Source organism: Pieris rapae, chromosome 4, assembly GCF_905147795.1.
Source record: "Pieris rapae chromosome 4, ilPieRapa1.1, whole genome shotgun sequence".
Classification (NCBI taxonomy): Eukaryota; Metazoa; Arthropoda; class Insecta; order Lepidoptera; family Pieridae; genus Pieris; species Pieris rapae.
The window spans coordinates 2,265,016-2,280,932 of record NC_059512.1 but is presented as its reverse complement, the minus strand read 5'-3'; the positions used below and the strand labels follow the sequence as shown (position 1 = coordinate 2,280,932).

Here is a 15,917-nt window from a genome sequence, read left to right as displayed (position 1 = left end):
ATTTCAGAAAATAAAAAAAATATAACATTACATTAATTTAATTAACTTATTGTTATTACGAGCCGGCGCGACTCAATGTTCCAGCTGTCCATTGCGCACAGAAGAAGAAGGAAAGTGTCCAATAACACTACTAACAGTGTATTAAAGGTAAGACTCGGTTCTTGAGTACAATTTTTTATGCACTACCACTTACAGCACTTAAGACTAACGGGCACTCACACATAGAAAGCCATAAATATATGAAGCCACGAAGACCTAGCTTTCGAGGTATTAGTGCTTTATAGGCCTTATATTAATAAGTACTGCGTATCTGATGGATGACGTTTCACCTGTGTAGCACCATGCCGGCCACACAACGCAGCCGTCGGTGTCCTCACGACGAGAGATTGAAGCCAACATCAGATTGGCATTGAAGCATCGGCACCGAGCTTCCTGAAAATCAACAGCTTCTTAGTTCAGAGCTTTCGGGCATTGCTTAAGCTTTTGTTTTAATTGTAAGCAATGATTGAGCACATTAAAATTACTTACGTTGCATTCGGTCCAAGTTAAGCTCGTCCATGTTTTTTTTTAATTATTTTTTTAGTATGTTAAATCAATATCAAATATTGTAATATAAAGAACAACATATTAGGACGCCAAATTGAAAAAAAAAACATATCATTTAATTCCAATACCTACAGCTACCATCAGTGTTGATGTTCACCGTCATTATTTCTGTTAGCACAAATTATTCGTGTATTTTAAATACAACCAAAAGGTATAATTTCACTTGCAGGTGCTACGGGTTCTGTCTGTCAATTAATTAATACAGCATTTCGATGTATTTGTGGTTTAAAACACACTAGGACTAATTCAAATTCCAGTCAACTGCTAAGATAAATCTACCTTAACCGCGTTAACCCAGTAAGTGTGAAAGTATACGTGAGAGATCTGAGATTTGAGGTAAGTGATACCCCATTAGCCAGTTGAAAGCTGACTTCAGTTTAATTTGAATAGCGATCAAATAGTAAGCACTCGTTGAAATGTATCTTAGCGTGACTAAACACTAGTCACCTTAAGCTATTTATTGCGCTAATTAATTTTAAATCACATAATATTAAAAAAAATGGTTGCCAACATACAAAACCAGGCTAGCGTATTTGTCATTGGAGAATCGTTGAAGATTAATTACCCAATTTAAATTTCGTGTACATTCTAGATTTCTCATCAGCCCTCCTTTCAGGAGAACGCGTTTTGGAAAAAGCTCCGATCCAAGCTCCAAAAAGCTCCGTATGCGATCTCCATATTGAGCCTTATGATAAACGAGCTAATATCCATAGTTGTTCCGCTCATACTTTGAATTAAATTTTCATTTAGTTTTTACAATATTAGTTTTTGCTTATTTTTATTATCTCTTCTTGTTTGACATGTTTGTCTATAAGTGCTTGTAATATTAAACATTGTATTTTATTTGTCATGTACCAGGGAGAGTTTTTTATTAACTTAACCAATATTTATCAGATCAATATTTCTACAAGTGACCTCTATGTTATTAACACACCAACTTAAATATGTAGTTCAGGGCTCTTCCTAATAGCTTCCAGGTGTCGCATCGTGCACAAGACATTACCACAACCATTTTCATCAATTGCCTATTGACATTTTTATACGGAATACAGGATGTTCTAAAAGTAATGGTAATTATTTAAAATCACAATCAAGGGAGTATTTTTTTAGTAGTTTAAAGAAACTTATATAATTAACAGGCGAGAGAAGAAGAAAGCAAACGCCTTAAGAAGGCGTTTGCCTCAAACATTATTTTTATTATATGCTAGATAGATGTTCCTCGTGTACAATTTCAGGAAAGCTCCGAGAATGACGAGTCCTGCTGTAAGGAACCCGTTTTTGCTACGGGTTTAAAGTGCACTAACCTAATCATATCTAATTAAAACTAGAAGAGAAACTAGTTAGGTCATAATAATCTAGAATTGCGTAAAGAAAGTCTCAAGCGTGCCACCTGATAAACACCGTAATTATTCTTGCAAGACAAGTGTCATGCGCACATGCCAATTAAATAATATTTATTTTTACGTCCATAAATCTACATTTAATGGGGCCTTTAATGTGAAATGTACCGAGGTTTCTATCACTTTTACATAATTGTAGATAAGAATTCATTTGACACAAATTCATCTGAATGATTTATTTTGAAAGAGCGATATTATATTTCTCTATTAAAAGCTATTTCACTTGTACCATAAAATTATTAGTAGCGAGACGACAGTTTTCTAATGTGTCTGTAGGCAAGGTTCCGAAGATACTGGCATCGTTCCCCCTTTGAATAGCTAGACTAATTCTTTGTCCGAGGTAGCTGCCAGCTCTTTAGTCTCCTATCGCGACAAACTTTTTTGATATTTCCCTAAAAAGCCTTCTCGACACCGATTGGGTCAAAATCATATTCGGAGCTTAGACCCCTACAGGTTGTATTGTAGATACTAATATAATTAATATACATACATAAACCAGTTGTCAAACAGTAATCTCAGTCTGTTAAACACAATTACAGTAAAGGCTTTTAATTTTACACAGAGTTCCAAATCTATGTTTATACCATAATAAAGAAAAACACACTATCAAAAGCTATTAAAAAAATAAAATTATTGTTTAACATCCTATATAAAACAGCAGTACCAATTACGCGTCACGAAGTACGGCCACCACCCAAGAGTCCAAGAAATTGGAGTCGTGCTCATGTTGAACTAATAAGATCAGTTTGTTCCAACGATTCTATTATATGACTTTACTACCAACATACTATTAAAGTATAAACTAGCTAGTTCAGTTTTGGTCGCTTAATTAAATTTGTTTACTCATTAAAAACATTTAATCGATCGTTTTTCCGCATGTTTGTGTAATTCTTGAGTTAATTTGTTAAAAAGCGAAATAACAGTATCAAAAATATTTTAATTATACATTTTTTTAGTATAAACTATTTCGTATGCTTATTTAGTATATGCATTAAATAATTGGAAAATTTAGTTGAGCGAGGAAACTGGAAAGCACCAACTCTTCTTTCTATGACGACATAAGGTTTTAAGATACTGTTTATAACTTTATTAAAGGTTATTGTTACAATATTTGATTATACTGTTCGAGGTATATCTTGAATATTGCATGTAGGTAGCTAACGCATCTTTAATTGTCAGACGCGTCTACAAACACAGTTATCTCTAATAATATTTGGTCAGCAACTAACTTATGATTTATCTAACTGTAACTTACTTTAAAAATAGGTTCTAGTTTTAAACTTTCGTTGGCGTAAAAAATATTAATAACAAGACGTATTTTATTTATATTTTAAGCTTATGATACACACCAATGAAAACAATTCAATATTAATTTGAAGTTTCAAGTGCAAAAGAATAACTCAGGGTCAGTATAGTGAATGTCAAGACAATCTCATAGTCCCGGTCAACGTTACCAAAAGTATCGCTTACATACGGCTTTGTATGTTGATATCTGTCACTTCAATCAAATATACTTATATATTTATTTGGAATAATCCCAATTTAAAGTACACTTTTGGGATGTTCTATCTTGTTATAAATCACAACCAATTTTATCTTTGTTAATTGGTTTATTCTTCACAAACAACAGTAATTAATTTATATTCTTATAGAAATCCTCAAGGAAAAAATAATATATCCACTAGTCATAAAAGTCTGTTTTCTTCTTTTCTTAGTGTCCTATATTTATGTTGCCTATACATCAAAATCTTATAGAAAATACTACATAATATAATAGTTGAGTGTATAATATCGATTACAACTTTTTTTAGGCCCATAAAAAAATATGCTCTTAAATGTCAAAAGGCTCGCGGCTTATTAAGAACTGGTACTTGAAGGACGATAACTCCAATTAGTTCGGTAATACTTCAGTGGGTAGTTTCACAGAATGGTGGTGCGCGGGAAAAAGTGAAAAAGCTCAGTGGTGTAAGAATTAGAAAATCTAATATCAATTGTGAGAATTAAGAATTTATGCCTAATACTTTTAAAAAAGAAATTATAAAATATATATGAAACACTTTTCAAGTCTCATAAAAAATAAAACAAAAAACTATTAAAAGTTTATTACCAATTATAGTCAATACAGCGAGATATTCAATTTTTATGCACAGATTATAGTAAACAATATTTTAATTACCTACTAAAATAAAATTAAAATTTACATAACTCTGCAATCTGGTACAACAATAATTAATTCGATTAAGTTGTAACATTAACGATAGAACCAGTAACGGAAATACTTTATGAATGGCACAGCACATTCTAAAATGATTAGTGTTTAGAAACAATAGACCACACCGCGAAACTTAATGTTGCCATATTTCAAAGAAAACGACCAATACCTTGTAGAAAATAGTCTATCGATTGGATTGTCTGTAATAATAGTAAAACTTGTATACTGTCCTGGTGGTGACAAAGCATGAGCTTTACTTTGTTAGAAAATAGCTTAAATTAGCTTTCATTTTATAGCTTTTTGGATTAAAAATTCATCAAAAATCCATATAATAGTCGCTAAATTTACGGCAGCTAATTGCATGCACAGACTACCATTTGACTTTTAAAAAAAACAAATGATTTACATGTTAAGATTCGTGGAAAAATTCGACATAATTAGATTCAAATACCTGCATGTAATATTGTTTTTTAATAATAGCTCATATCAAAAATTATTTACTAGATTTCAATGCGATTTAATTGCAATATTTGAATATTGTTCTTGTTTCTTGTTGATTGTCTATGGATGCCGTTTTCGTAAACGTATATTGTTAAATCCTACTCAAATCAAATCGCTAATAAAAAACGAACTTTCGTTCTATATTCAAATACGCGATGTATGCCAAGGCTGACCATATTGACCACCCACAAAATATTATAGGAAATGTAACCTTTTTAGAGCCACCATTAATTCACTGTTGAAATGCGTTTATTGATTAGGTCGAAGGTAAGCGGCTGGTTCAAAGCGGGGGTCCCGTAATAATGATTTATTCGATGTGCGGACCCTTGAGTTATTGTTACTTGTACTTAACGACCTCACGAGTTGATACTAGTTAAATAACTCATGTATTCGATAATTCTATTTTATTTTATGCATGCACATATTCGTTAATATATTATATTTGGTCAAACTCAAATATTTATTTGTTAAACAACGGCATATAGAAATATCTTTCAGGCCGCTAAACGACGCCGTTTAGTTAAAATTCTAGGCTGTTAATTAAACGGCTAATTAGGCTTGTTGACTGTGACATATATATAATACATATGTGTTTGATTAGTAATAACAAAACAGACCGGCTAAAGATTAAAAAACGTCGTGTTCTTTATAGCACGAACCCAATAATTAATCCACAATCTCAGATTGAAAACAATCTGACCGCGAGAGTCGATCGATCTGTATCCCAATAACCAAACCCTACAAAGAAAGTCCAGTTTTGGCGACGGATAGAATGCAAACTCTTCGCTCTTTAAACTCATATTTGATAATCAATAAAAAACATATAAAGTAAATAAAACCGCACAAATTATATAAAAAAATATACATGAACATGAAATGATGACGTATAAAACATATCAAATAGCCTTTTAATTATTTAAAAAAACTGGTGTAAGTTAAAATCTTAAGATAGGATATTGGCACAGTTCAACTGTCATTTTCATACAAAGGTCTAAGCACATACACCGATCCAACCTACCATGGATAGCTTGTATCGACAGGTGGCTATTAAAATCCGTCGATTGGTTATTGGCACAATCTTAGGTGGTCAAAAGTGGATAGGTTATTGGGCTTCGGTGTATACAAGGGTAAGTACAGTGAATGTTTTTTAATTGGACTTTCACTTATTATTTTAAAATGTTTATTTTGATTAATATTTCAGCATGTTTAACAAGCCTCACATTAAAATGATGGATACCTCCAAATGTGCCAACGAAATTCAACATTAATGATACTTAACCCAATTAATAATGATATCAAATATCTATCATTAATCAGTCAACGGGCAATTTTAAATCGTCTAGACACGAATGAAAGGCGTTAAATTCGAAATACGTCTATTGTAATAGAGATTTAACAGCGAAAGTTTTCTTAGAGATCATTACTCATATTTGTTTATTACATCAAACACCAGGATATACTTGAATAGTTTAGATGTGAAGATGAACTCCGCCTATATAACCGAACGGTGAAGGAATCTTGTACTTTAATCATTAACAACAAAGTTTAGGTCTAGGCCTCAGATATCTGTATGTGTTTCAAAAAGTCATGTCACACTAGTACATGATCAGTGCTTTGCCTGACACACACCGTCGACTTTTGAAACTAAGCCAAGCCGGTTTTTTCAAAATGTTTTCTTCCCTGTAGGAGCGTGTTTAAATGCGCACATAGAAAAAGAATTTTGTGCATAGCCGGGGATTGAACCTACGATCTGTGGGATGAGATGCACACGTTTCAGAAGCAGCGGAACTACTACTACATTTTTAAGTAGAGCAGTACTTGAAAATTACTTATAAATTGCCAATTTCTGAAAGAGTCCCGTAACTTTTATTATATTAAAATCTTATATATTAATGTACTTCTTAGTTCGAGATAATTGTACAAAGGTGCATGTGGAGCGAGGATGCGCAGAGGCAGAGGTCGGGCCAAGGTTCGATACCTTTTGTTCTGCGATGTAGGACAGGCCACAATTACATGAACAATACTTATTGGTTGCACGAGAGCTGTTTGCAATTTTTCTCTTAGTTTCTAAGCGCTAAGTATAATCCTTAAAATGTATAAAATCATGGTTTCCTTTTCGTCAAATGATAAAAGGAGCGTAAATGTAGTTTCCACTTACATTACATTTATATGTTGTGCTTAATTTTTTTTTTTATAGAACCGGGGTCAAACGGGCAGGAGGCTCACCTGATGTTAAGTGATACCGCCGCCCATGGACACTCTCAATGCCAGAGGACTCGCGAGTGCGTTGCCGACCTTTTAAGAATTGGTACGCTCTTTTCTTGAAGGACCCTATGTCGAATTGGTTCGGAAATACTTCAGATTATTATATTATTATATTTTGCATTACATAAATATGTAATGCAAAACGGTTTAGGTTATAAGATGTATCGGATTTCGGAAAATTGTTAATTTATCAATTTCTCAATTTTGTCAAATCGTGGGTACAGTTTTATTGTTACCTATTATAATTATTTTTAATCATTTACCTTCTGTCTCGTAATTAGCTACTTATATAGATATTAATTGTGACTTTTTAACCCTAGTATTAGCATTAACATTTTTGTTTATACATTTTTTTATATTTTACTTATTACTTACTTATTTCATTTATAGTTATTTTATGTATTTTTTTTTATTATTTATTAATGCCCAACTTGTACTTTACCCTCTGTAGGTGTTTTTTCTATTGCTCCATACTAGGTTGTGCTGGAAAAAATCGCTTGTTAGCGATAAGGCCGCCCCATTGCGTATTATGCGTTTATATGTATATTTTTGTATAAGGGAACAAAGTGTAAATAAATATATGAATAAATATTACTTTTCGACCTTTAACCCTTAACTTGGCCGTTTAGATGTATATTGACCATTAAATACACATATATCATTCTATATTAAAAATATAATAATAAATATAAATGTTTCTAAAATTTCACTATCTTTTAGTTTAAGTTAATGCGTTACAGAGACACGCCCTTACATTTTATAAGATGTACAAACAAATTGTATGAAAATTTAGGAGAAAAACTCTAGATTTATGAATACTCATTGTCAAGTAAATAAAATATGTTTGTATGTCTGTCCGTCCTACAGGCGACCTCCGACAGGTCGCAGTGACCGCCCGCTATTTGCATATGGACAAAGCCTCCGAATAAATACGTTTGACGCACGACACTCACTTGTTTGGCTCTAAGATGTTGCTGTAAAGGAAAATACACACAAAACAAATGAAATGTGTAATAAATATACTATTTCATTATATAAAATTCCAATTAATATTACATATTCTATAATGGATTCAGAATTACAATTGTATATTAGTCGAATTCATAGCAGTGAACTTATATTCTACAAAAAAGTTAAAATATGAAATCCTCAATTAATTCCTTCGATCCATTCAGGAAGATAACAATAATTTATAATATAATATATATATATATATATATATATATATATATATATATGTGTTTTCTTTACTCGATATCCTAGCTTTAGGGCCACCTCCAGCTGTTTTTTACATATCTCTTTCCATAGCTTTCTTTCTGTATTTTTTGAATACGCCATAAGTGGTTAATATGGCATCATAAATGTCTGCCAACAGAATATCGCCACATATATATTAATACATTTCTATGCAAACAAAACAGTTTAGCGCTACCATTGTATTATCGGTAGCCTTTATCATGCAAAATTGTTTCAAGTTCGGTTCAGTCCTGATTTCTCGGTTCGAAACAATGGTATAGTTCAGACTTCTCAAGTAAAAAACAATCAGATATTCAATCATGATACCATTAAAAGAATACCATTAAAAATGTATAAAGATAAAGATGGACATTTTAAATAACAAAATGGACTGGAGCTACTGGAAAAAGAAGTATTGGACGACAAAAGAAAAGAAGGCTTACTAGCGAGAAAAACTGCATCAATGTTGCTCAAGAGAAATGGAAAAATATGGAGGAGGCTTTTACTCTAAAAGGAAACAAAAACTAGATCACTAGTAAAAAGAAAAATCTTACTTAAACTTTTTGAACTTGTACTAACAAAATTAATACTCAAATTAAGAAAAGTAATCTAAAAAAAATCCTAATATAGAAATATGATAATAAAATATATGGTACTAGCGGTCCAGCCAGATTATTATGTTTTACAATAATTTTGAAAATATAATCTATGTTAAGACAATGAAGAATTGGTGAAAGAACTTTCGAATTTGGTCCGATTTTTCGTTACGATAAGAATTAAAAATCTTTTTTTTAATATTAGTTTATATTAAATGGGATTTATGACTTTAACTATATTGTATTACTATTTCTCAATGAACTAATCACAGACATTAACAAGTTCATAGACTATCCCAACTCTCTGTTTTTTTGAAAACACAGGTTCGAAATGTCATAATCGTGAATATGACGTAAAATGGTGACATAATAAACAAAGCAACCGTCAAACCGCATACGACCTTGTCAACGTGTAGTTTGCATTCTACGTTTGACACGTATATATACAATACTATATGATCATGTGTTGCCTCACCAGATATTATATTAGATATATAGATTAGATTTCACTGTTTCACATATGTTTTTATTGAAGGAAATTTTCCTTTAATAAAATTAGTTCAATAGTAATATATCCGTTAAGCTGTGAACCAGAATATTCTGGTTACGAACATTTTCGCCAGATTGTACAACGTATAGGGTACACTAAGGAAACAATCGTGTCCATGTAAAGACCGTTAAAGGGAAAAAATCTTTCGATACTTTTTTACCAACGCATGATTTGGACCACCTAACACGCGGAGATCTAGAAAGTTTAGAATAACATAATAGAGTGCAACAGACCTCGAGGCTGCCTGCTGGTGTTATAGGTCGCTCATCACCCAAGAGAAGAGGCTTGACAAAGACAAGGGCGAGTGTAGAGAGTTGTGTGACGACTTTTAGAAATGACGAAAACGATTGAAGAATTGGTACGTCAGATACAGAATTGAAACTCACCTATTCCCTTTTCACGTATATTCATATCTGGAGACCCTATTTGCGCACGAAGATAAACAGCATAATCAAATTAGCATGCATTTAGCGCTAACACACACGTAACATTTGTACCTGACCTTTTTAGTTCTAAGGTCGTGATGTACTCGTTTGTAACCGGAAAATATTATGATACAAAACGGTTGTCCATTACAAATAAATTGTATTTAAACAAGCTTTGTAAGCTAGTTAAAACGACGTCTAAATAATGCGAAGGAGGAAAAGGCTTTTATTTACCTTTTTTATTGAGGGGAATGTATAGAAAACCCCTCCCACCAATTTTGGGGTAACATGGGGTCGCGTAACAATACACTAAGGGCCTGTTTCACAATGTATGGATAAAGTGCCAAATAACTATGCAACACATAAATTATTCGAAAGATGAAAGTTCCAAATAAGATACTTGGCATTTGATGACAAATAGCGCTATCTGACAGTCGTGAAACGCAAAAATACTGTTTATCCTACAAATAAGTAACAAATAGCTTATTTGGAACTTATCCGGACATTGTGAAACAGGCCCTAAGAGACCCCGTTTACTGTAGATAATAAATTTTTGCAGAAAAAACTTTATAAGCGTTAAGCACGATGTACCAAACTATTTGATTCATTATTGTATAACATATACGATATTAAGGGTCTGTTTCACAATGTCCGGATAAGTTCCAAATATAATAAGCTATTTATTACTTATTGGTAGGATAAACAGTATTTTTGCGTTTCACGACCGTCAGATAGCGTTTTTCGTCATGAAACGCGAAGTATCTTATTTAGAACTTTGATCTTTCGAATCATTTATGTCTTGCATAGCTTTTTGGTACTTTATCCATACATTGTGAACCAGGCCCTTAGTATAGTATACGGGACGTCCCAAGACTGTGGGACATCTGAAATATCGTAGATAGGATATTTTTCTTAAACGAGATTTTATTTCATTCTGAAAAGTAAGTATTACATTAATTAATGATTTTCTAAAATTACTTGTCTCGCCTGGAATGGAGCCGACTCAAATGTGAAAAAACACCCCTTATTTTTTTTATCTCAATCAAGAGAATGGACAAAAAATAATAATTCGTATTAAGTAATTATGTTTTAGAAACTCTCGAAGTGACTTAAGAAGAACTAACGTAACACATATATTAAATAGGCGTTTTAAAATGCACAGAATATCTCCATTAGGTCAAGGACGAACCGTAATACTTTGTTTTCCAGATATTTTTGCGCATTAAACATGTGAGTCACCGATCATCCTTCTGTACCTTTTATCCGTAAACATGTTTACGGCGACAGTACTATATCAATATTGTGAAACGAGATATAAGTTTTCCATTTATAAATAATACATGTTTCCATTTTCCGAGCCATCCAGTATGACCTTCGGGTCAGTCAGGTCGGCTGCGCGTGCGTCACATGACACAGGTACGTCTATTTACGCCTCAATAAAATTATACAATCGATGTTATAGTGCTTGCAGTTCATGGTCGGTACAATATCTAATATAATTATTTATCCTTCTTATATAGGTTTATAATATAATAACTATTTTCTTTAGAATTGATAATTTAAAGATGTAGACTCAACTGTATTGGATTTGACGGGAGTATAGATCGCGCTAAACTCTGAATTAGACAGAAATAAAGAAACAATTTTAGGTAATTTAATTTAAGCATAGATACAAAAACAATCACTTTAATCAAAAATGGAGCTTTAACTTGATGTCACCAGCGACACTGATTTTCAGTGGACCTATACTATATTGTAGTGACAGCTATATAAACTTAACAAAAATAAAAATTTCAACGATAAAAATATTTAAAAAACGGAATAAAATTAAAAAATATATTAATCTAGGATTGTCGAAATGCGAAAGTATGCCATAAACAATCTAATAATTTTAAAAACTTATATAAATAGGATACCAGAATCAGTATAAAATCACAAATAAAAAATAGTAAAATTAGACGATTATTGTGATAGAAAATCTAATCTTTTCTCGCGAATACACAACGTTAATGATTATCACCCTTCAGCCTTTAAATCTACAATTACATTAACATGTTAATTTTATTTTTCATTTATTAAAAGTTTTAAATGTCACAAACCTTTTAAACATAACATCGCCTTGAAGTTTGAACCCGTATTTCATAAAACCCGATTGTTCATTGAAATAACAATGATTTACATCTACAATCTTTGTAATTTATCTTAACTTATATCAGAATTTTACTTAACTGTAGTAAACTCTTTGGAATCAAAACTCGTGTTTACTCTGTAAAAATAAACAATAAAAAAGTAATTCTCGCCTGCCAGTAAACTAAATTTGAAATTCGAATTCCAAAAACTTCGACCAACTCATACGAACTTCGCACTTTAAGTTTTACTACAGTATATCCCATTTGCTAGTAGATTGAAACTCGATATGGGATCTTCATGGCATACAAGCAGTTCGAGATAAGATATCTACAAAAACAAGTACTTGTCGGGGCTATAGTGTTTATTGCACACGTCACACATTAGTCCTGGCTATCGGACGCCGATTATCGGTCAGCAACGGGTCAGCCATTGTTTGAGGTGAACAAAAATACCTTGTTGACTCTGCTGGAGAGCATCTAGACTATTATCTGATGGCAGAAGAACTTTTTAAACTAAATTACAACATTTATGCATATCTACTGAAAAAAATTGCGCTATTTTTTTATAAATGTCTTGGATATTTGAAAGAACAATATTAAGAAGATTATATTTTTATTAGTATGGACTTTTAATGATAACCAGCTTAATCTATAAATGTTTGTAGTCAATGTTTGAAAACACTTGCATAAATGGATCGTGATTTTTTATAGAACAGGGGGCATATCAATAAATTATTAATTTAACTGATTAGCAAAAAGTTAACAAAAAAGTACAAGCTCTACCAGTTAACCGTGATTTTCTTAAAAACTGTAAATAATTTTAATATTATTTAGGTTTCATTATTACCGATTATAAAATCAGCAAAATTCCGCTAACTGTATAATTTTATACGAACGATGCTATTTTTAATAATGCCAGCTTAGCCTCACACTTTCTATAAATTCATACATTTAAATATTTCATATTTATATTCATGTCACAAAAACACCTTAATCAGATCATAAAAATATGCGTCTCATTCGACATTCGACAGTTCTGTCATATAAATACCGATGATCTCAATTTATTGTGTCAAAATTTAAAAGATTTAAGTGTTCTCGTCGTCCACAGATAAGTGAAAACATAAAATAAAACTAAATTGGCTGTTTATTTCGAACAGAGAAACAAAATTGAGCTATTTACGTAAAATAGTGGTGTTAGTTATCTAAATCGTCGAGTTCTCTGACATTGGGAGGCGCCTAATGTCGACCTAATGCACTATTAAGTAGGTGTTGCCCAAAATGTAGTAATAATGTACATTAACATATTAACTGAGTAATATAGACTTATATTTTTATATATAATATTAGAAGTGTCATTGAAAAGTACTGGGCAATTAGGATGTTTTTAACATTATGCTTTAAACATATACACACGACAATTACTCTCCTTTCTCCTAGTAGGTACCACCGATTCGTCTACAACGTTCGGACTGAGGACAGGAGCTAAGTTTCATCATTGGACGTCAAGGCAGAATACGATATTCCACCCGTATCACCTCGACGTCCGTCTTTCCATAATTGAGCATTTCTTAAGGAAGTTTTTACCGTGCCATTTATGGAAACATTATGTGGAACTAGTTGCCCACTGAAGTATTTCCAAATCAATTCTTATGGTTCTTCAAGAAAAGAGCGTACCAATTCTTGGTAGGCCGGTAACACACATACGAGCATCCTGGCAATATGAGTGCCCATGGGTGGCGGTATGACATAAAATCAGATGAGCTTTCTGCCTGTTGGCCTCTTGTTACATAATAAACAAAAACACTATGTACTAACTATACTATATCTAGTAAGATATCTAAGCCAACATTGTGTATAAAATCATATCGTTTTTTCTAGTATCGGTAACTTTAATGTCTATAGGTAAATAAATAAAATAAAATCTGGAGACCATATAGGTGAAAAAATAATATTGTGTTTTTCTGGTGTTAGTAACTATAATGTCTATATCATAAACTTCTGTTATATTTAAACATCAAACCAGAAGGCTTCTTCCGGTTTCTATCATAGATATGTTTCCATAGACATTATTGAAATAACGCCATATTACAAAAATTCTAAATTTGAAAACCTATTCTACACCAAAACGCTTCAAACGTGAAACAAGCGATAACACGCATTGTTCTCGCAGTTAAAGAAAATTGTACCTTTTCATTGAGTAGTACGACTGTGTTTATCTTATATTTGTTGTATTTTACGCCATTTTACAATCGTAAAGGTAAAGAGGTCGAATGATAAGAGGCATAGTACGGAGGTCACGTGAAAAACGAAAATATTAGAACGTTAATTATTTTAACCGCTTTTTCGTATCGTTAACCTGCTTCTGTTTCCTTTACAAATGATAATAATTGGTTTTAATTAGTAAAGGAACACGTTAACAAAATACGACAACTTTTAAAACAAGTGAAGTACAAATTTTAGATAAGGTTCTAAAATTAAATTAAAAAGATTCCAGACGTATTTATAAGTTTCAGTAGTTTATATTAAAACGAAAATAATATTGACCATGCCAATGCGAAAAATTTAATAAATAAATAAATCAGGTTAGAGTTTTTATTAGATCATGTTCCGATATTAAAGCCTTATTAATTTGATCGCAAAAGTTAAGGGAATTTGGTGTTTGGTTTTTCATTCGATAAATTTTCAAGATTTTTTCAGGTCACATACACATACACTTGTTAATTATTAACATTTTGTATATTATAGATTGCAATTGAACGGGAAAATCAGTTTGGAAAATAAGAAAACATTGAATACTCAATGTAGATAACGTTTACGACAAATATTATTCACACAGCCTTCAATGTGGGCGCAAGGTCGAAGCGGCGCGACCTGGTGTCGCGTTATATCTATAACATGATAATTACTTACATTTGCAGGTTGGACACATTTGTTATCTATGGTATTGGGGACAGATAATTTAAGCATCGCTATCGATTCCCTTTTAAAGGCTAATTGAACAGGTAATCTGAGTTTCGGTTAAAAAACTTTATATATAATCCCGTCTCCATTATATTTTAATGTAATATAATGAATGAACTATGTAAGTTTGGTACCATGGTATTGAGTTTATCCGTACATAGGTGCAAATCTTTACTCTCAACAATTTTATCTTTTATTTCAGAACAGGTGAAAACGGGTCAAATACTCACGAGTATGTAAGTTGGAATTAGAATGCTTAAAGGACCCTTCGACGGGCTTCCACATGAAATATAATTAATCTCAAAGATTAAAGTTAAATTAATAATTTAAGTTCGCTGAACGATTTAAATGCTGCCAGCGCTAAAGGTCACACACTTCCACAGGGACCAAACTTCTAAAACGTATTTTTTATTTTCTATTTATATATTGTTAATTATTAATTTTACCATGTATGTTAAAGAAATTGTAAATACTGTATATTTTTGAGTTTGAAATAAATATATAATCATTTATTAATCTCAAAATTATATTTATAACAATAGATTTCACAATCTTTTGAATAAAAACTATCTATCGCGGACTTCTTGCGTTCATTATCCAACACCTATCATTGCAGGTTGACTCCATCTCACCATTGCAGCCTCGTAATTCCTAGTAAGCCTTTTTATTCTTTATTTGTCATTTGCGACCTATACATAGCAGTTTGCAACAGTAAAAACTGTCATGTCGAAAGCCGTTAATCTGATTTAAATACTACTTATTAGATATACCTGATCTATAACAAACATTAACAAATGAAATCTAATTTCCACAGACAATGCCAGCGACAATCGCTACAGATCTGAGCCGTTTTAGTTCAAGCTTTACGACTATCACTTTCACAAGAGACCGATTGTTAAGATAACCGTTGTCCACAAACTAAATAAGTACCTAAGTATTAGAGCATGTTCACATTACTTGCGTTTATATTAGTACTACGAAGTTCAACAATCCAACATATACAACCTTTTTTTTCTTCTTTAATGGAAGGATA

General features: G+C 32.0%; 1 protein-coding gene across 8 annotated transcripts in view; it reads right to left on the bottom strand.

Moving 5' to 3' along the window:
- Positions 1-15,917, bottom strand: part of LOC110994542 (polyhomeotic-like protein 3) — a 209,517-nt gene that overhangs the window by 106,378 nt on the left and 87,222 nt on the right. For 2 of the 8 annotated variants that reach the window (XM_045627926.1, XM_022261243.2), the window contains one exon: positions 330-432. The exons of the other annotated variants lie outside the window; for them this stretch is intronic. In XM_045627926.1, the coding sequence (XP_045483882.1) occupies positions 330-432 (103 nt within the window). The remainder of the gene's footprint in view (positions 1-329; positions 433-15,917) is intronic. 8 annotated transcript variants of the gene reach the window in all.